This window comes from Phocoena sinus, chromosome 6 (genome assembly GCF_008692025.1).
Source record: "Phocoena sinus isolate mPhoSin1 chromosome 6, mPhoSin1.pri, whole genome shotgun sequence".
In the NCBI taxonomy this organism is placed as follows: domain Eukaryota; kingdom Metazoa; phylum Chordata; class Mammalia; order Artiodactyla; family Phocoenidae; genus Phocoena; species Phocoena sinus.
The window spans coordinates 102,207,551-102,229,849 of NC_045768.1; the positions used below are offsets into that span (position 1 = coordinate 102,207,551).

The 22,299-nt window shown below is 38.1% G+C and overlaps 1 protein-coding gene across 1 annotated transcript in view; it reads left to right on the forward strand.

Annotated features, from left to right (window-relative positions):
- Positions 1–21,407, forward strand: part of ADAM7 (ADAM metallopeptidase domain 7) — a 62,151-nt gene extending 40,744 nt beyond the window's left edge. Inside the window, 9 exon segments of the mRNA XM_032633906.1 lie at positions 342–537; positions 943–1,045; positions 2,048–2,234; positions 6,357–6,437; positions 7,587–7,665; positions 8,191–8,276; positions 8,278–8,297; positions 8,887–8,986; positions 21,273–21,407. Coding sequence (XP_032489797.1) covers positions 342–537; positions 943–1,045; positions 2,048–2,234; positions 6,357–6,437; positions 7,587–7,665; positions 8,191–8,276; positions 8,278–8,297; positions 8,887–8,986; positions 21,273–21,407 — 987 coding nt within the window.
- Positions 21,408–22,299: the final 892 nt, after the last annotated feature.

The following is a 22,299-nucleotide window of genomic DNA, read 5'->3' on the forward strand; positions in this document are numbered from 1 at the left end:
GGTGGGGGGGTTGTGTGTGTGTGTGAGAAAGGGATGTACTAAAGGGATGAAGAAGGCAAGATGAACAGAACATATGCTTCATTTCTCCATTTTATGTCCATTCCAACTCTTCTCAGTGCTGCTCTAATACCAAATTTCAAAAACACCAACTTGTCGCTCCTAAAATTACATAAAAACCAAGAATGCTAATAATTCTCAGTGGAGTGGAGAGGGAAGTCATGATCCATCCTTAAAACTTTTAGATAAATTAAATGGGGCAACCTCCTTACTTCCTCCTACTTACTGAACCTTTCCTAACCTATGGGTGTCCAAGATTCAATCTATTCGTTTTTCTTCAACAGCTGAAAAAAGCAGCGTCTATATACAGACCAGCAAAAGATGAGTGTGATTTTCCTGAGATGTGTACTGGCCACTCTTCTGGGTGTCCTAAGGACCAATTCCAAATAAATGGGTTTCCTTGCAAGAATGCAAAAGGCTACTGCTTCATGGGGAATTGTCCCACCCGGGATGATCAGTGCTCTGAAGTGTTTGATAAAGGCGAGAGACAATTACAGTGAATGATTGATAAAGATAACAGCTGTTATTTCTGTTACTGTCCCTTAGGAATCTGGGGACAAGATTGGAGATAATGCCATTTGTGCCAGATATTGGCACCTGGCACCTTTCTGAATAATATCTTTCATATTCATTGACTTTACCTCTAATATTAATTGACTAGCTCAGTATGTGGGTTAAGGTATGTTTCTTTTTTATATTCATATTCCTTCCTAAAATATCCTCTCAAGGCAATAGGATAGTTTTTAAGTTATTTAGTTGTCCCATTCTGCTTCACTGCTACATGACACTGAAATTTCAATTATATTAGAAAAGTAAGTCATTTTATGATACGTCATATTCATGCTTTCAATGTTTTACTTTTATCATACCGTTTTTGGGTCCCAGAGGCAAAAGATAGTTCTGATATCTGCTACAAGATGAATAAAATTGGAAATAAATTTGGATACTGCAAAAACAAGGAACACATATTAATTCCTTCTGAAGAAATGTAAGTGCCTTGTAAAGAAAAGTATGTGCCCTCTGAGAGTGTTTTGCAAAATCAGAACAGCTCTTGTTCTGACAGCTGCCAGCCTGTTTTTACTGCGATTAGGAAGAAAGGGAAGCAAGAAGGGAGAGAGCACACATCCCTGATGGAATTAACCGGCATTTATGTTCTGTATTTTGTAACTGAAAGTCATGGAACACAAGGAGGAAAGATGGGAAAGATTTAAGATTCTTAGGAAGAAAGGGAGGAAAAGAAGCTACCAAAAAAAGAGAGAAAGAAGCAAACAGAAGGAGGGCGAAAGTAAGTAGAAAAGGGGAGAAGAGGAAAAAAGAAGGAAAGCCATCCGAAGAAAGAAAGGTAGACGCCGAAGTTGAAGACGAATGGGACAATTGGATGTTAGATCTGATTTTTAAAAAGCATGTGCTGACCCCCACTTCCGGGTTTGTTTCTGACATTTGGCAAGGCTTTCTGTGTGCCCCCAAACAGGATTTGGACTGAAAACAACAATAATAAAAACCTAGAATCGAGTTCAACTTTGCTTCTAAATGTAATCCTAAAAATGGGCAGTAGCTTAATTTCTCTCACTTCCAATTGCTGCCTAATCTGTAAAGAGGGGGTTATAATAATAGCAACTTCATAGATTTGTTACAAGAATCAACTGATGTGCTCCACGCAAGAAAGAGTAAGAAGGAAATCTTAATATCCTGATTAAAGTTATGCTAATTCAAATTACTAATAAGAAATATTCTCCTGTAAACTTAAGCTAATATTGCTTTATGAGAATTACATAGATATTATAAAGAGATACAATCATTTTACATCTTTGTCTACTCATCTCAGTTTCCAGGGTCAGGAAACAGGGTCCAACAGTTTACCCAGCCTCTCCTGGGCTCTGACAAGCCTGGTTTAGAAAAACGTGACCGAGCCACTTCACTTCCAACCTAGTCTCTAAAGTTCTATTGTATTTCTGGTCCCAAGTGTGAGAATACTCCTCCTTTCCTTCAGAGACATCAAATGTGGAAAGATATTCTGCACAGGTGGGCAGCATTCTTCTGCCCTTGGAGAAGAAAAGATCTATCACCTTAAGAAGCCTCTGAAGTAGAATGCCACTGAATGCAAAACTTTTTTTTTATACCACAATTCTAAGGATTTTGGCCTGGTTGCTCCTGGAACAAAATGTGGAGATGGACTGGTAAGACGAAGGCCCTTTGTTTTATTAAAACTGCTTGTCCAGTCACTTAAAACCTCACTGGATCCTATAAATGGTTCCAGAGGGCTTATATATGGGAACACAGAAAAAAACTCTGCAGTATTTTTTTAATTGAGCAGAGTAGCAATAACACTATAGTAAATATTCATTTTGCTTAATATTTGTTATACAAATTATGGAAATATTATAAATGTGCTTAATTAGTGTCTTACAGTAGATGCTCAATAAAATTATAGACTGAATTTTTAAAAATTTATTTGACTATGAAGTAGCCATAGATCCTTCATTTATTTTATTCATTCAGACATATTTACTGGGCATGTACTATGGTGCCAGTGTCTGTGCAGGGCACACTTGATGTAAGATGAGTGTACTTGAGAATTGCGTAGATTAAATTAAGTGTATCACTACAAAACTCAACTGTTTTCACGGTGATGTGATCAATGTGCACGAGTCCAAAGGCAGTGGCTGACTTTACTTGTAGAACACAGAGTGGCATCTTCTGACACCATTAAATGAGCGACATTTCAGCTTTGACTTTATGAACATTTTTCAACACACAGAAGATGAGAAAAGACCTTTTAAAAAGAAATATACCTACATAATACGCAAAGGTACAAGTGTATGGCACAGACAGGTAGCTGACAATTTCAGAGTGACTGGCGCTCCGAGTGAAATGGCAAAAAATTAAATTGAACAGGTAGAGTGAAGCCTGATTGGAAAGGCCTTATCACTCCAAGATGAAAACGTGAGAATGTAAACTAAAAACAGTAGCCATCTCATCAAGGTTTAAAAACACAAGAATATTTGAAAAAATATAACGCCGTAGAGAAAATCAGCAATTTTGAAGTTGAGCGGTTTCTGTGATATGCACCACCCCCTGACACTGCCATCCACAAGCATTACAGTATCATTCATATAATGAGATAGATAAATGAATTGGAAAGTAAAAATTCAGCATGTAAAAGCAGAATTTAATAATTTCATAGAGACCTCTATTTCAAGTCCATAGATTTAATTATACAGTTTCCCATTAAAAGACTAAATAAACATAAAAATGGCGAGGAGTTAATACCTGTGAAAATTTGGGTATGTGTACCAACCACAAACTAGAAAGTTCAAGGACGTTCAGTAAGATAGAGTATATGAGGCATTGGTTTGAAGAAAATACCGAATAATTTTCTACTCACTTCAGGTAAGGAAAATCAGCCAGAGGTACAAAGCAAACATACAACATCCCTTTCACAGAATGGCAGGAATTAAGCCAAGAAAATGATAGGGGAGCAGTTACTAAGGAACACTTCGTGATTGTGCAAACACATCACGACCATGTAACGCCACATTGAGTGCCTAATTCCTTCTAGAGAAATCTTAGTACAGAAGTGCGCCACTCACAATGGTACCAATTCTTGAACCAATTCCTATTGAGGGAATCTATGCATAGCAAACGCTAGTCTGTAGAGGTATCACAAGGACACTACTGACAGAATTTGTCATTTTCATATTTATTCTGAGATACTATTTTTTAGACTTGAGGAACTTTAAATGCCTAAAAACATTCTAGTTTCTCTTAGTAGTTATTCTTTCTGGGTAAATTTTAATTTGGCATGGGAAAAGAGGACAAACATATCCCATTACCCCTGGGTGCCCTTTTCCTTAGTTATACTATAGAACTTACAACATAGATAAGAAAAAAAATGAAAAGTACAAGATGAGAAACAGTAAGAGAGAAAGATAGTAGACTGCAGAGAGAATGAGAGTAGAGGAGAGAAGAGAAGAAAGAGAGGAAATTAGTTAATTCTTTCATTCTCTACCAGAGAAGAATTGCTCAAAAACTGTCTCTGTAGTTATCTCTTTATTAAACATACAGAACAGCAAAATCAAAATAAAATACATCTCAGTATTTTCCTTTAGTTGAGCCTGAAATACTTGAAGTGAGGTCTACATGGGTTTTAAAACAATGTTTCTCAGTGTTTAATCATGTATATAGAAAACCCATTCTAGAAGCATAAGGAAAGAAGATAAATAACAGACATAAGACAATTCAGTAGTGAACAAAGGAGACCAGTCTAAGATATCAAAGATGATAGTCTCCTATGAAACAGATGCATTTTTAAAAAGAGGAAAATCCTTTAGAAATAAGTTAAATTTATATTTTAGACTATTTAGAAGGATATTAAATCTATAAAAATGATATGATTTGAAATCAAGAAGCACTGCCTTCAAAGTGCAAAATGAATCGTGATTGCCTGTTTATATGCAATTTATGCAGTAAGCCATGGAATAGAAACTCCAGGGGAAAAAAAAAAGGAAATTGGAAGCTAAACTTCTTAACACAGAAAAATAAGATAAGGAAAATTTTTAAAATAAAAGAAAATGAATAAAAGCAAGAGAAACAGTGCTAAGAAACCTGATACAGTGTTAATAGGAATTCTAGATAAAGGAAACAGAATAGAGGTAAAAAAATGTAATTAAGGAAATAATACCCAACAATGTCCCTGAGCTTAGGAATGAATAAAGTAAAAACTCAGTACCAGGAAAAAGTCATAAAAATAAATGAGCATTTAGACTTATCTTCATACCATGAAGTCAACAATAAAGAAAATGTTCTATGAGCACAAAAGAAGGCAAGTATTATTTTTCAATAGGAAAAATTATCAAGTTACCATCATATTTATCTCCAACAAAACATGCCGGAAGATAATGCAGCAAAATCCACAGTTTTGGGAAACAGAAATATGGTGACCCTAAAACCATATATATAACCAAGCTATTATTCAGAGTGTAAAGTAATAGAACAACACCCTCACAACCTTATGATTAATATACAGTAAAATTAGACAGCATTTATTTTCTGAAAAGAAGAATAGTCAAGTACTCCAGCCAACTGGAAAATGAATTTAAATTGAAGTGATATCTGCACTTTCGTATTCACTGCAACATTATTCACAATAGCCAATGGAAACAATTGAAATGTCCTTGGACAGGTGAATGGATAATGAAAATGTGATTATATATGTAAATATATATATACACATATATGTGACTTTATATATATATATATATGAATATTATTTAGCCTTAAAAAATAGAAATCCTTTTTAACAACATGGATGAACTTGGATATTTCACTTATGCTAAGCAAAATAAGCCAGACACAGAAAGACAAGTACTGTATGATCTCACTTATATGTGGAATCTAAAAAAATTAAAGTCACAGAAGCAGGAAGGAGAATGATGGTTGCTGAGGATGAGGGGTAGGGAAAACAGAGAGACACTGGTTAAAGGATACAAACTCTCTGTTATAAAATGAATAACTTCTGGAGATCTAATGTAAAGCATGGTGACTATAGTTAATAATACCGTAATGTGTACCTGAAATTTTCTAAGAAGTAGATCTTAGGTGTTATCACAAAAAAAGTAACTATTTGAGGTGATGGGTGGGTTAATTAGGTTGTTTGTGGTCATCTCACAATGCCTAAGAGTACCTAAAGTCATCACGATATACACTTTAAATATATACAATTTTTAATTGCTAAGTATACCTCAATAGAGTTGGAAAAACATTTCCAGATGTAAGCTTTTTTTCTAAAGAAACAGGTAAAACTAAAAATAACAGTTGACAAATAAATGAGCTAAGATAAGCCAGGCAATAACCACAAGCAACACAACAACAGTAATTTGGTCATAAAACCTACCCCCCAAGACGAGCATAATTTAAAACGAAAGTAATAAGTATAAATAAGAAGATTAATTGATTTTGACAAAATGCCCAACCAGCAACTGTGAAATAAACGATCACAGATCCTTATCAAATGAGAAGAAAACCTGATAGAAGTAACAGAAGAAATCGCTGCAATTACAATGGTGGAATCTTTGATAGATTAACATTTGAAGAATTAATAAGGACATAGACATTATAATAATTAATGTTTGTATACAACAGTATTTGAACGTGCAGTACACATTTCAAATAACCATTGAATATTTATAGAGGATTTCTTCTTCCTCAGAAGATTCTACATGTGGTTTTTCACAACAGAACAAATGATGCAAATTCTAAGAGCAAGTAATTCTAATTCATCTTGGTGACTTCATTTCTAGGTATGCAGCAATGGTGAATGTGTGACTACTGCACAGGCCTACAATTCAACCGACTGCTCCTCTCAGTGCAATGAAAATTCTGTAAGGTTTGACTCCCTTTAAAATTAGTGTCTTACCAGTCATTTATTTACACAAGACTTCATTCCTGAGCCCATGTATAAGTGCAGGTGTGCGCATGGGCATGTATGTATGTATGTATGTATATATGTATGTATAGTGATTTTTAAATCAAATATGCATTTGGGATCCATTTTTTTCATGTATCATCAATAATATTGATCCAAAAGCCAAACCAAGTATTATACATAGATAATGCCAGTGTTGCAAGTATATGTCTTATCATTGGACTGGTAATCTAGAAACCCAGGAGCTTACATATGAATGAAGTTTAAACCTGAAGTTTAACATTGGATCTATCATAATTTCACTTACAGTTAAATTACACCAATATCAACAATAGCCTAAAGCTTTTGAGAAAAACAATAAAAGCAATTTTTTTTCACTCATTTAACACTGTTCAATACTAGCAGTACCTAGCTAGGTACTAGCAGTACCTAGCAGTTTGCATGTGTGGGTAACATCTTTCCTAAGCCAAATTAATCAGTAAAACGTATATAGAGTTGTACTCTGTCAATTACTTTACATATATATTAAATTTTAAAAGCTTCATAACAACATTAAAAGATAAGTACTATTTCTATGCCCACTTTTAGAGTCACACTGATGGTATGTGCAAGGAAAAGCTGAGAATTCAATACAGAAAGAGTGTGTGTTCTTAACCATTACACAATGCTCTTTGATAAACTAAACATTATGCCATCGCTTTTTTCCCACGTTAACATTATCTCACTGTTACTAAGCCTAGTTAGAGTCTCCTCTTTGGCTATGACATGTCCAGCTCTAGCCGGGCTGTTCATTTAATAAGATTTATGGCTTCTGGAAAAATAAGTCAAACTACCTGGCTCATCTGGTTTTGAATTTGTCAGGATCATTCTCTTGTTCCAAGGCCATCTTCAAAGACAGCTGCTCCCTGTATTTTGTTTGCTTATTTTTCCCAACATTGATTTTGGTAAGCAGTTTCGTTAATTAATCAATAAAAAGTTCATGAGTGTGTGGGTGTGTGTATTTTTGGGTGTGTGTGTTTGATGTAGAGCTGGCACTAAGCTAAATGAGCTTCAAAACACAACTTACCTCAGTCCTTTGATGAATTATGATTTACGGCTCTTCCAGGTGGATGATGGTGAACTTGAGTGCCAGTGTGAGGCAGTACAGGCATCTGCGGAATGGGAGGAAACCTTAAAGGTTACCAGTGAGCATCCTAGATTAATATAATATCTTTCATATATCAAAAGCCTCACCAGTGAGAATGCTTTTTGCTTATATTCTAAGTCTACTGCACATATGTTGTTTTTCTGTATGGATTTGTATGGTCTTCTTGGTACACTGGATATTTAAATACCCAAGTTTGAATTTACTAAAATTTCTTTTTAGAATGAACATATCTCCTTCTAGTTAAATTTGGATGAGTTCTTCTAAGAACCCGTAACACAATAAGGCCTTTTCTATAGTCAATGACTGATAATCCAACTTTTCCTGCTGACTGTGATTCCCTTAAACACAATGGAATCTTGGGTGGAGTGTTAATTGTTAATACAGATAATAATTTGTGCAATGTTTTGGTCTTTTACTTTATTTAAAAAAATAACCAGTGGAGGGAGAATTAAAGCCCTTTAAGGAAGGAATAAGCAGAATTGTAACAGCTCAGTTAAGTGTTAATATTCCATCATCCTAAAGTTGATGTCCTGGCTGAAGTTCATGTGTCTTAATGTTACAGATATCTCCATCCTGGTGGTTGGGCTCATCCTGGTTATTATTGGTGTTGTGGTTGTCATAGTATTAATTCGTTACAAAAAATGTATGTAAGTTGAAGCAAGTTCAAAGGTATGTCTGTATTCTCTGTGTGTTGAAGGGGACCATGACTGAGACTATGTAAGCTTTATGGCCATAGAGATGGGAGAAAAGTATAAGCCTCTTACTGAAGGCCAAGTAGATTAGTAATAAGTCAAGCTTTTACACACTTTGCTCTCATTGAAATGTTTATCCCAGTGACTCCCAAACTTTGCTGCACACTGGAATCAAAAGGGATTTAGGACTGACATACATATACTACTATGTATAAAATAGATAACTAATGAGAACAGACCGTACAGCACAGGGAACTCTACTCAATGCTCTGTGGTGACCTAAATGGGAAGGAAATCCAAGGAAGAGGGGATATTTGTATACGCGTGGCTGATTCACCTTGCTACACAGCAGAAACTAACACAACACTGTAAAGCAACTATACTCCAATTTTTTTTTTAAAAGGAGATTTTTAAAAAATACTAAATTTGATTCCTCCATCAGATTTAATTGTTATAGAGTGTAACATGAGTATCAGTCTTTAAAAAATCTCCGAGATGATTTAATATTAACCACCGGCTTACCTCATACTTTAGCTGGTATCAACATTCAATTCCTTTCTTGACAGCCCACCGAGAGAAACCCTAGGAGTGGAGAATAAAGGATACTTTGGTGATGAGCAGCAGACAAGGACTGAGTCCATCTTACCTGATATTCACCCCCTACATGTAAGAAAATACCATTTGCACTAGTTAATCAATTTAAAAAGTAGTTGTATGTATGTGTGAAGTGGAACTATCCCTAAGCTAAGTGAGGTGGGAAACGCAGAATGGTCTAACCTGATTCCACACCAATAACCTTCCGTTGACAGGTGGGGAAGGAGAGGATGGCAGGACTCAAACATACCAAGACACTATTTCAGAGCAGAATATATTGGTTAAATAAAATACTAATTTGTGCATGACTGGAAAAATGTACAAGCATAAATCATATTCTGGGATATGAAACAAATCTTAATAAATTTAAAAGAATTGGGGTCATACAAAATATGTTCTCAAAATAAAATTCTATTAGAGATCAGTATCAGAAAAATACTGGGAAAAATCTTTTTCTCGTAAAAAATTTAAAATGTACAAGACTAAACGATGGTGTTAAGAGATAAATATCTGGGGGTAAAAGTGTAATCACATGCAAGGAGGAGGTCATTATTTTAAGTTGGGAAAGTGGCTAATTTGGGGGGAGGAAGTGGGTGACAGTAATGATAGGAAACTTGAAATGGCCAAGTTTTATTCCTTAATCAGTGCAGTGATTGCAAGGATATTTACCTTAAATGGTTCATTAAGCCATGAATCTGTTTTGTGTGTGTTTTTTATCTGTATTGTATTTTCCCAAGAAATGACTAAAAATGAATAAGGGCAACAATGCCAATTATTAGTGGGGATATAGAGAGTAAAAACTCTCATAAAAGCTAATGAAACTTTAAATGGTACAACCAATAGGTAAAATTCATACTATACCCTAAACATGATCATACACATTCGCTGTAATCCAGCAATTCCTGTCATTATGAACACACCGAACAGAAATGTGTACATGTGTATATCGGAAAACATCAACAGTAATGTTCCAACAGCATTATTTGCAAGAAGTGAAAATAATACGTATGTCCAATAACGCTACAGAGAAGGAAAAACGAACAAACTACTGACATTTACAACATACTATTATATGTGATATCTTACTGTCACATACTCTTAGACAACACACCGAACCTAAAAGCAAACTGTATGATTCAACTTATATAAATTCAAACTGACAAAACTACTGTATGGTATTAGAAGTCAGGGTAGTCTTACCACAGGGAAGATTTTCAGAGGGAACAGTTAAAGTTTTATGTTTTGATCTGGGTGGGGTTCGGTTACCCATAGGTGCTCATTTTTTAAAATTCACCCACCTCATACTTTCTGTTTGTACATTTCTTTGTGTATCTTTTACATTAAAAGAAAAGTCTATTAAAATAACACCCATAGCAATATATGAAAACCTAATAAAAAAGTTGACAATCCTGTAAAAGTCCTTGCAAGCAGTGGCTTGTTCAGCACCTTTAACAACAGCTATGATTTCCAAAGCATTTGACTCGGTGGAAAACAAAAAAAAATGTGAGTGCTGCTTAGGAAGCTACAAAAGCATTCCTTTAAAAAAAGTTAACCAGTGAGGAAAGAATTTGAGATAAGATTATACCGATGAAACTGCCCACTAGGACCTAAGTCTTGAAGGAAGTATGAACTGATCCTTGTTAGATGCAAATGCCAATGAAAATATAATGGTGCTAGTATTTTAAAATAAGGATTTTTTTTTTTTTTTTGGTTTTGCTCCATGGCTCCAGAGATTTTGAATGCTTTACCCCAACTCTCCATGTCCCAAAAGCCCTGTGCTTTTTACTGTACAATATTACAGAACAAGCTCCCACCCTACCCCCAGGAACACATATATGACATTATAGTAGAAAGGCTTTTACTGAACTTCTCTTACTTATGTCTGTATAGTTTACCCTTTCTCTGGTAATATGATGGTTGATCATTTTTATCCATTCATACATTTTATTATGCCAGTGGTGACCCAAATCAACGAGTCTACATTGTCCACGCAAATGAAAGGAAAATATTGTGTAATAATTTATTAAGCTTACACTGAGATTTTCTGATATGAGAACACAGGATGCTAATATCAGGTTTAAATAAGAAACTGAATGTAAATGCACTTAGCACCGTGTCTGGTATATATTTAGCACCTAATATGTGTTAAGTGTCTACTATGCCTCATGCACTGTCGCAGTAACTTTCCTAATTACATTTTCTTTAAATTAATGTGCAAAACAGTTGCACTCCCAGAGAAAGGATTCAGGTGAAGTTAGCCTGAGCATATGATCAATGATAGATAGTCACCAGAGGTTCAAACAGAGCCTGGGGCATATTTATATTGAATACAAAATCCTTAAGGGCTTTTTGGATTTTTAATTAAATGGGGGAACTTAGAAGAAGAGCTTATATTTGTTAAATATATGAATGAATTTAATTAACCATATAGCATAATATATTATAAATGTAGATTGTATAGGACAGTTTGGGTCCTTGAATCTCTTGTTTAGGTTTTTTGTATTATTTGTCATAAAATTATATGAATAATAATGATTTAGCTGACTCCTGTCTGATACATTAGTTACCCATCAAAGGCCAGTTCTCAGCAAAATTGTGGTTTGGAAAAGATCTGTGTTTGGTGTCCTTTCCCAGTTACATTAATGATATTTGGTTAGCTTTTCTGTCTGGTACCCAGTGCCTCTCCTAGGTCCTGTTTCCACTGAACCACGCTGCCTGGTTGTATTAATGTCCACGGGGGTTAAAAGAAAGCACTTCAAAAAGGGTAACTTAGGCAGGGCACATCTGCATTACAGATAGTAAGTTCTGGAAATCCTCAAAGACCTCCAAGGTCCAAAGGGATGTGCCTGGTTGTGGAATTTCAGGCATGCAGACAATTAGAGACTCTAAGATTTGGAAGTTAACAGACTGACCTTGAACTACTCATATCATAACATGTAAAGAAACTCCCACTCTTATATGTATGCTTGATTTACAGATAAGTTGTTAGACTCATCCATCACAAGAGAACAACGTAGGCAAGAATATGGTCTCTGTGTGTTTCAGTATCTGTACATTTACTAGGACTGTATCCTGGAGACGACTAGCAAATGTATTTTGTAGGCTTGGAAAATAGTCATATTTGTTTGAGCCCTAACTGCAGGTTAAGAGTATCTCTTTTCGTCAGCCAAGAACTGCAGAGTCCTCGGAGAGACTCCAACCAGTTTCTTGAGTCCGCACTACATCACGCTGGTATGGTCCCTTGGCTCTTTTCTGTTGGTTGTGCTAGTCTGTGTACATTTCACTAATAATCTTGGTGCCACGTAACCACTCATTGGTCCCTTGAAAATTTCCAACAATATAACATGGCTCTCTGACTTGAGGCAGAAATAGGAACTTCCTACTTCTCAGCAGGGCTGGGATTAGGGTGATAAAGAGCACAGTGACTCTTGTAAGTACACAGTCAGATACCGTCATTATTTAAAATACTGACTGTGCTCATCACGAATTCTTGGGAATTAATTCTGATTTTTTTTTTAAACACCACATCAACGTATTATTGATTGTGATCACAGAGTTTGTTTGTACCCCTTAAATGCTGCTCCTGGGACAAATGCCTTGCTCACCTCGCCCTGGTCCCAGCCCTGGTTCTCAGGGGTCAAACCCAATGACAGCTTCCAGAGAGGCCTTGATCAGCAGAGGGCTTTCTGCTAACTGAGGAGATGTCTTCCCTGAATAAATATTGATAAGAACCAAATAAGCTAAATCAGCCCACACATGCACGAGAGACACGGAGCCAAAAAAGAGATATTACCAGGTTTCTAAGAGCACCTGTACCACTGGAATCTTTATCTAGACCTGTATCCTCAAGGTGACACAGAACACTTCCTATTCAGAACTGGACGCCGAAATCACCGAGATTCTCAACTACATCTTTGTAAACTCAGCAATTCTCATTACGCATTGTTCAATGGCTAGAAGGGTGTGATCAAGGTAGTGTTCAGTCTGTGGCTCCACAGAATCGGCCTGTCACACAAAAGGGTCTCAGAACGTGCTGTATAGTCAGGGTGGCACGGAATGAGCATGTCTCCCCATGCCCTGCTCCACCAGCACAGTCCCTTTTTATAAATTGGTTTTACTGGGATTTCAACTGAGATTTTTTTTGAATGAAAACTCTAGTACTTGAAAAATATCTGGCAATCTTCTTACCAAATATATTGTTGGAGAGAGTTACAATCAAGATAACAAGGAAACATGGCTTCTGATAAAACTTCACTTATCCTGAACTATCATTGCCTCACCCCACCCCCATCCCCTCCATTCCCTAGCAATTTACAGTCTTAGGTTTTTCATGGATCAAAAAGAGGTGGTCTGTGTGTATATGTGCTCATGTGTATGTGTGCCTGTGTGTGAAATCTGATTTGGTTCCTGACACAGATTTTTCAAATGCTAGCCTCCTTTTGTGTTCTTTATCTACTCATTGATTGGAGAGATCCTCTGTTCTTATCAAAAGATTAGGAAGGTTGAAATTGTTTCCCCTGATATGTTTAAATTTCTAACTGATAGAAATTCAGCAGTGCATGTTTTAGTCCAAGAATTTTCAACTTGACTGAAGGAGCAAGCTAGAATTCAACAGTGTCAGAGTCTGAACACATTTTGGAAATAACAACAAAAACAAAATTTCTTTCTCAAACTTTTCTTGGTTAAAGTATACATAACCATGGGTTCTCATGAGGTATTTTAAAGGACATAACAGTACTGGTAATCATAGAAAAGGTATCCTTTCTAATGGAACAGTTTTTTCCATGATTACTTTGTCCAAGTTTTCACTTACAAATCAATAACTGACTATGCCCGAGGGATGATTTCACTTTTGAATTATTAGGTCTAATGTCAGAAAATTTATCAAAAAATTGTGATTTTTGCCAAAGGGAGACAAAATGAGCATTCAGAGTTGTTTTCATTCCTTCATTCATCCATTCAGTGACTTTTGTTGAGTCCCTACAATGTACTGGGTTAATGTGAAGCTTTCCCCAAGAAAGCATTCTTACTAGAAATACTGCCCAATACACTTTCCCTGTTGGGATGGAGAAGAAAAGACTTTTCTAATGGTCCCTCCACTCCACAAGGATGAACCTGTCTCATACTGGGGAGTAGAAAGAGATGCTCCTTAGTGCAAGCAAACTGGCTTCTTGTATTGAAAAATAAAATGATTTTCTTTCTTTTGTGATAGGCTTGTTGATTTTATTTCATAATGACGGCTTAATTAGCCATGGCTAAGGCGATATGGGAAAATGTGAATAAATGAAGTACAAGAGAATCCAGAAAGGTTACTGTAATTAGTAGATATAAATGAAATATAACATGCTTATAGATTTTGCAGAAAACAATTTACTTTTAACCATCTCTTTTTATTTAGAGCTTGAAATTGGATATCCAACACGGCCGTGCAAGGCTACGCTGAGGATTCTGGATGCAAGATCTTCTTAACCTTCCCTAGATGTTTGCTACACATATTTCTGGTAGTTTTTCAAATGTTTTTTATCCAGACAGAAAACGGTGAAGAGAAACAACATCTTCTGTAATATTTACCTGTAGAATGGCACAGACATAGGCTACCCAAAAAATCTACCATTTTTCAAATGCTCCTTAATACAAAAAATAGTCTTCTTGCTCTAGGATTTTCTTACGTTAATCTAATTACTTCAAAAAAAAAAAAGAGTCAAAACTTAGAGGACAGTAAATTACAACGCTGAGTCTAAGAAGTAAAACATCTCTTATGACAGGTTATTTCTTTGGGAACATAAAAGTACTTATCTTAATTTGAACCTGACATAATTACCATTAATTATGGTTTAAATGAACTTCTCTCCTGCAGAGATGCCAAGGAAATCTGTGCAGGAAACATCAGATTCCACTAGTTAATTAAAAGGTAGACAGTGAAAGAGGGAAAAGAATAGTCACTTTAACTACAAAAATCCTTCTTAAACTTGTGGTGGCAGCCAAAGAGGACATGAAATGCTCCTGTTAATTCTAAATGACTAGACGTTAATTCAAAATTCCTTATTTTTTAGAATTCCTTAAGAACTTGACAGAAAAGTCAGAGCATTACAAAAATTTCAGAAAATTGACTCCAGCAGAGAAGAAAGACAATTCCCAGGAAGGGCTTTTGAGATCCTTACAATATACGGGTTTGAGCACTTCCTGTGCGATTTCTGCACTGTTTCCTTCCCTTCCTGTCAGTGGACAGTGATGCGCAGGATTGTCCTGGGAATGATTTCAGCTCCTTCTTATATGGGGGCTCCTCAAAGTGTTCTCATGGGTTCTGTTTTCTTTTTTGTTAACTGCTAAAGCTATCTGCAATTATTTTTTCACTTACTGAAATAAAGTTTTCAAGGGCTAACTGCAAATTTTCTGATTCAATGAAATAAAGACTGCAAATCAAAGAAGAAAGCTGATGGTTCTTGGTGAATTTCTGTGGCTCTGCTGACTGGTTGATGGGAAGAGTGAGTGAAATCAGCAAAGGACAGCAGTGACTCAGCACTTTGTACCTAGTGTGCTTTCAAAAAGCATCTGTTTTTCTAATCAAAGCTATTCCTTTAAGAAACAAAACTGGCACCTTGGATGGGCAATGCATTCATGCACCAAGGGCATTTACCAGCCTGTGGCAATGAAATAAGGTTTCACAGTATATATTGATAGGTGTTATAGATTTAATTTGTCCCATTTTCCAGAGTGACATGAGTCTGGTCTTGGTAGGAGATACAGAGTCTGCCTCTGTGCTCTGACCTCCACAAAAGTGCCTGTCTCCTGTGTATCCTCCACAGGATAAGTTGGACACTTAAAAAAGAGATGATGAATACTTACCTGATTAAAATAAATCTTTATATGTAAAAGAAAGAAAGAAACAATACTGATAAAGGCATGCTTAATGCAAAATATACTAATTGAAATATTTTATGTAAATTTTTGAGAAAAGAGAAATTCCATATCATATATACTAGCCTCATTAAAGCAAACAATAATCCTCATGTCCAAGACAAATATCATATGATATTGCTTATATGTGGAATCTAAAAAAAAAAAAAGGTACAAATGAACTTATTTACAAAACAAATAGTCACTGATGTAGAAAACAAACTTATGGTTGGCAGGGGAAGCAGGGGTCAGGGGGAGGGTTAAATTGGGAGACTGGGATTGAGATATTCACACTACTATATATAAAACAGATAACTAATAAGGACCTATTGTATAGCACAGGGAACTCTACTCAATACTCTGTAATGACCTATATGGGAAAAGAATCTAAAGAAGAGTGGATATATATATATGTATAACTGATTCACTTTGCTGTACACCTGAAACTAACACAACACTGTAAATCAACTATAAACAATTTTTTTAAAAAAGACAAAATGAAGGGATGTTCACATATCCGTATTTGCCTGAACAATACATGTTGATGAACAATGTACATTTTGGTGATATTCCCCCTTTAAAAGAACCATTTTCTTGATTTTTTTTTTTTTTAATTGTTCCCATATCTCTTTCAGAAAACTCCCCTCATGGTGTCCTTTCCGAGGACATCACTCATATCCTCTGTCTTGGGCTCTACATTCAGCTAACTACCAATTTCTAGTGATGCTTTTTTTTTCAAATTTCTTTTCTCCAATTATAAATATGTCTGGAATTCCCTAAGTCCTCCTGCTTCATTGCTTCCTGCCTAGATAATCACTCTAGTCTTCTAATCTGCTTCCCTGTTTTTCAAATAACCCCAGGGGCCTTCTGACAATCGAGCCTCTTTTTAATTTCAGGTGGTATTCACCATGCTTGCCCATACTACTCAACCTGGGCCTTAGAGACTTTACCTACAGTCCTTTCAAATGCTGCCTCTCTCTGCTCTATTTCTTAGGGATCTTCTTCTTCCAATATTGTCTACAGATCAAGAAGCATTTTCACAGCCATCCCCTACTAGTGGGCCCCTTGTAGGCCCAGTTCTGTCCCTGGTTATGGAGCCAGTTATGATTTCATAGCCTTGATATTTCTAGCTCTTGTCACCTCCCAGGGTTTGAATCCTTTCCCTTGAACCCACAAGCACTGACAGAACTCCTGGTGGGAATGGACTTACCTGTTAGACCTACTGTCCGAGCACCTCTGCCTCCCACCTCAGCCCCGTAAGTGCCTTGCTGCCCTGCCACGAATAAATAACCCTTCCTGATGCTAGTACTTGCCTCAACTTAGACCGAGCTTACTACGGGTCTGGGATGTTGTGTCTTGGGATGCTGGGCTGTGCTTACGGCTGGGTCATGTGCCCTCTGCCCTGGACAGAGGCAGATTCATCCACAATCTGGGGCTTCGGGGCCCATCACATGCACTGCTCCTTCCAAGACCTTTTATCTAACTTTGTATTTACATTTTTTAAGGACATTCAGTGGGCTGGTTTGGGTTGGTGAGCAGGAAGCCAAACGATTGATCAGCAAAAGTGCCGACAGAAAACAAATAGGACAAAGATGCATCTTAGTTAGGCTGAGGTTTAGTCATAGGGAGGACGAGAGTGGACCGACCTGAAATGGGAAGAGGCGGGTATGGACATGAGGGAAGCATGGCAGGTTTGACAAGCCCCCCACACCATCCCACCCCCACCTGGGGGGTGAGTACCTAAGAGAGCACCACAGAGGAAAATCCAAGGCATGAGTGAAACCCAGCTGAACTTTGACGATGCTCCCCAGCCCAGGCACAGACCAAGGACAGAGGGCCAAAGGTATATCGGCTCCCAGAATTTGAGCAAAACCGCTGCCCAAACCTCTGACCTGTAAGTGATACAGAACCAGGGAACCCCACAGGAATCAGTAAAATATAAAAAGAAGTCAAACTGAGCAGAGACGTGAGTGGCTGTACATTGCAGGGGGTGGAGGGCAGTTGGGGGATAGATTCTGCAGTTTAACTTCCCATAAAATCACTTTAAAAAATTCTCCAGGGCTTCCCTGGTGGCGCAGTGGTTGAGAGTCCGCCTGCCGATGCAGGGGACACGGGTTCGTGCCCCGGTCCGGGAAGATCCCACATGCCGCGGAGTGGCTGGGCCCGTGAGCCATGGCCGCTGAGCCTGCGCATCCGGAGCCTGTGCTCCGCAACGGGAGAGGCCACAGCAGTGAGAGGCCCGCGTACCGCAAAAAAAAAAAAAAAAATTCTCCAAAAAAATATATCAGAATCCGTATTTGTTAAAACACATTGTCTAAATGCTACAGTGCCAAGGAATCTCAAGTATATTTTTATATCATTTCTGCCAGGAATGCAGCGATGGTGACCCAAACGAAAACAAGACAAAACCAGCATTGCCAATAGCATCCATTACAGTCCTGCCTCGGTATCTGTGGAGGATTGGCTCCAGGACCCCCCAAACAAAACTCCTCCCAAGCTCAAGTCTCTTACATAAAACGGCAAAGTATTTGCATATAACCTAAGCATATCCTCCCAGTATACTTTAAGTCATTTCTAGATTACTTGTAATACCCAATATAATGAAAATAGTAGCTTTGTAAATAATTGTAAATAAAATGTAAATGCTATGTAAATAGTGGCTGGGATGTGGCAAGTTCAAGTTTTGCTTTTTGGAAAGTTGTAAATTTTTTAAAAAATATTTTTTCATCCTCAGTTGGTTGAATCCCTGCATGCAGAACTCATGATTACAAAGGGATGACTGTATTCTCAAATATCAACCAGCTCCATATACCCAATTTGCCTTTTTCTCAAAGCATCTGTACTGACACGAGATTGTGGAATTAAAAAAAAATCCACACATTTTAGCACACACATGTGCTAAAACTGGGAAATATATTCTAAAGAAAGGTAATAACCTCCTTATAAACGTGCATATATATGTGGCAGGTCTGTCTGGACCTGACAACCCATCAATGAAGTTCATAGAATGGTCACTAGGTGGCGACATAGGAAACTAAATCTCCTGTGAGCGGGCAGCTTGCTGGACGATTTCATCCCTTTGTCAGACAACACCAGGCCGTCAAAATCATGACTTTAAATAAACGTACTAAGAAATGTGTTAAAGTTATGTTCTTGATTATTAAGGAGGTAACTCTGTGAATTTAGCCAGACACAACTTCCTGTCTGCCAGGGTCGTGGGTTGAGGTAGAAAAATAGGGATCATTATCACTGAACAAAAGGGGAGCTGGGCTGGCAGCCTGAAAGCTATGATTGGAGATTTTAAATTGGAAAGACAAGTACTATTTATTCTCAGTTCTGCAATCCAGTCTTCTTGAAGCTGACCTGTCAATAGTCGCAAATAACCCAGTCTCCTGAAGACTCCTGTGAGGTTCTGCTTTTGTTTTTAAATTCTGTATTATCTGTGTACTTATTTTTTAGAAGGCCGGCAGATTAGCCACTTCTGCCATGGAAACTTGAAGAGCTCCCCCTTTTCCAGGGACACCTAATGGATAGAAAATGTCAGGAAAAGCCACAGCCTGTGTGACATGACTTTTTGGTGGACCCTTGATGACAACTGATCATCACTAAAGACTGAGAAATATTGATTAGACTCCTGAGCTCATTGGAAGCTTCCTGATGACTTTCTAACTGAAGGTCAGGCTTTTAAGAAACTCAAAAGCCGTTCTGTATGGAAGTGGCTGCCTCGTGGCCTTGACAGAATCCATTAACATCTTTCTCCAGGAAAAGCGGTAACCGTGAGCTATACATAATGGATATTGATTTCTAAGGAAAGAAGATACATATAACTTTAAACCTCAGAGGTCTCCAGGAATGAAAGACATAGAAAAAGATGTCTTCAGCGTCACCCGAGTGCTAGCTCAGAAGAAATTATGCCAGAGCTGTCTTAGAGAATCTTAGATAACTGAATGTAAAACCCAGTGTTCTTGCCATGGATACCAGCAATTTGCTACAAGGAGAGCAAATACAGTATTTACTGAGTGCACACTATTTGTTAAGCATTATTCTAAGCACTTCATATGTATAATTTCATTTTAAAATTAAAACAATTCTGAGTGAACTAATATTATTATTCTCATTTTATAGTTTGAGAAAATCAAGGTCAAAAGTCAAATAATCCACCGAAAGAGAGACAGCTGATTCAATTACATAGTCAGGACATCAACCCAGGAAGTCTAACTCCAAAGAGTACGCTTTCAATCAATCCCACGCTGCTGGTGTAAATATACTTTTGATTATATTATAGGGAAAAAGCAGAGGCCTCCTCCAAATTCAGACTCCTGGAAAGGAAATTAATATATCTCACTCCCATTCTCATTTTCCATCCACCAAACTTCCCAACCTTTGCAGCCTCAGGGACAATGATTCATGGGTTAACACAGCAAGGAAAGAAAAGGGAAGCCAGGCAGCAGTCACCTCACGATTAAGCCGATTTACCCTAGTTGAGATGCTGTGGTCCACAGAGAGCTGTGTCTGGGGATACAGCTGAGGCTTTAATACCGTTTGCCATTCTCCTGGCCACTCCCTAGGGGGTGCTTGTGATCCTGGAATCTTTTCTGTGTTTTACAACTACTTCAGGTTCTGGACGATGCTTTCTCAACAGAACGGGGCTCTCCCTGGGTGATGTTTTAGTTCAGTTTAGCATGCCTGGGGAACTGTCTGATGCTACCTCCACCATCTGTGTTCAGGGAAGGAAAACCAGCAGAATTATTGACACTTAGCAGCTGATGGGTCACGGGGTGGCAGGCATCAATAAAGAGGCAGAACCCTCTGATGAAGCTTTCTTCCTTGCTTTAATAATAATAAAAAATGCCCCAGATGAGTGGTCACCTTTCACAGGTAAGGAAAGAGAGGGTATCTGTACTGCACCCTTTCAGACTCCAGGCACCTGCTAGACCTTTACACACTTCTCCTAGGATGTCCACTGCAAAGTTCTGTGACAACTATTATTTTATAGACAAGGAAACTGACGATAAGTGGTCCCCAGACATACAGCTGTAAACGGGCCTCAGACTAAAAGCATGATCTGAACTGTCACCCATTCCAGTTTTGAGGCTGGAGTGGGTAACAGTCAGGCACCAATGTAACAACAACATAACAGGTCGCCGGTGAACGACCTAGGAGTTTATTCCTGGGGAACGCGACTTTGATCTAGAAAGGGGTTGCCCAACGAAGAGCAGTGGGTGGGCCTGGGTTTGGGCCATAAAGCAACAGATATCAATTTCATTTTTCACACCTTCTCCAGGTTCTTTGAAGTAATGATTAGAGGGAAGGAAATATTCAAAGGTCTGTCGTCATTCCAAAAGGACTCAAAGAAAGGACTTGCTGGATAGAAAAACATGAATGATTTAAGGAAAATCCTCCAGCATTTAAAAATCATTCTCATCCCATATTTAAACTTTTCCATTCCTCACTTTATCAGGATCAGCTTCTTGATATAAAAGTTTATGACGATGACCCGGGAAAGGTGACATTTTTTTTTAAAAAGAAGAAATCTGAGGTCCTGACTCTGGAACATGCTTCTTCAGGTCCACCCGGCAAAGTAGCTGGAGATTAGTTTGATCTCAGAAATGTGTGTGATGCTCTCTCTGAAGAGGGACTTAGATTAAGATATCATGATCTTCTGCAGTCTTTAGGCTGCCCAGGAAAGATAAAGAAATGATCTTCTGAGATTGGTTCAAGATGGCGGAGAAGAAGGACTTGCTCTCACTCCCTCTTGCGAGAGCACTGGCATCACAGCTAACTGCTGAACAATCATTGACAGGAAGACACTGGAACTCACCAAAAAAGATACCCCACATCCAAAGACAAAGGAGAAGCCACAATGAGACGGTAGGAGGGGCACAATCACAATAAAATCAAATCCCATAACTGCTGGGTGGGTGACTCACAAACTGGAGAACACTTATACCACAGAAGTCCACCCACTGGAGTGAAGGTGCTGAGCCCCACGTCAGGCTTCCCAACCTGGGGGTCCAGCAACTGGAGGAGGAATTCTGAGAGAATTAGACTTTGAAGGCTAGCGGGATTTGATTGCAGGACTCTGACAGGACTGGGGCAAACAGAGACTCCACTCTTGGAGGGCACACACAAAGTAGTGTGCGCTTCGGGACCCAGGGGAAGGAGCAGTGACCACAGGGGAGACTGAACCAGACCTACCTGCTAGTGTTGGAGGGTCTTCTGCAGAGGTGGGGGGTGGCTGTGGCTCACCATGAGGACAAGGACACTGGCAGCAGAAGTTCTGGGAAGTACTCCTTGGCATGAGCCCTCCCAGAGTCTGCCATTAGCCCCACCAAAGAGCCTGAGGAGGCTCCATTGTTGGGTCGCCTCAGGCCAAACAACCAACAGGGAGGGAACCCAGCCCCACCCATCAGCAGACAAGTGGATTAAAGTTTTACTGAGCCCTGTCCAACAGAGCAACACCCAGCTCTACCCACCAGCAGTCCCTC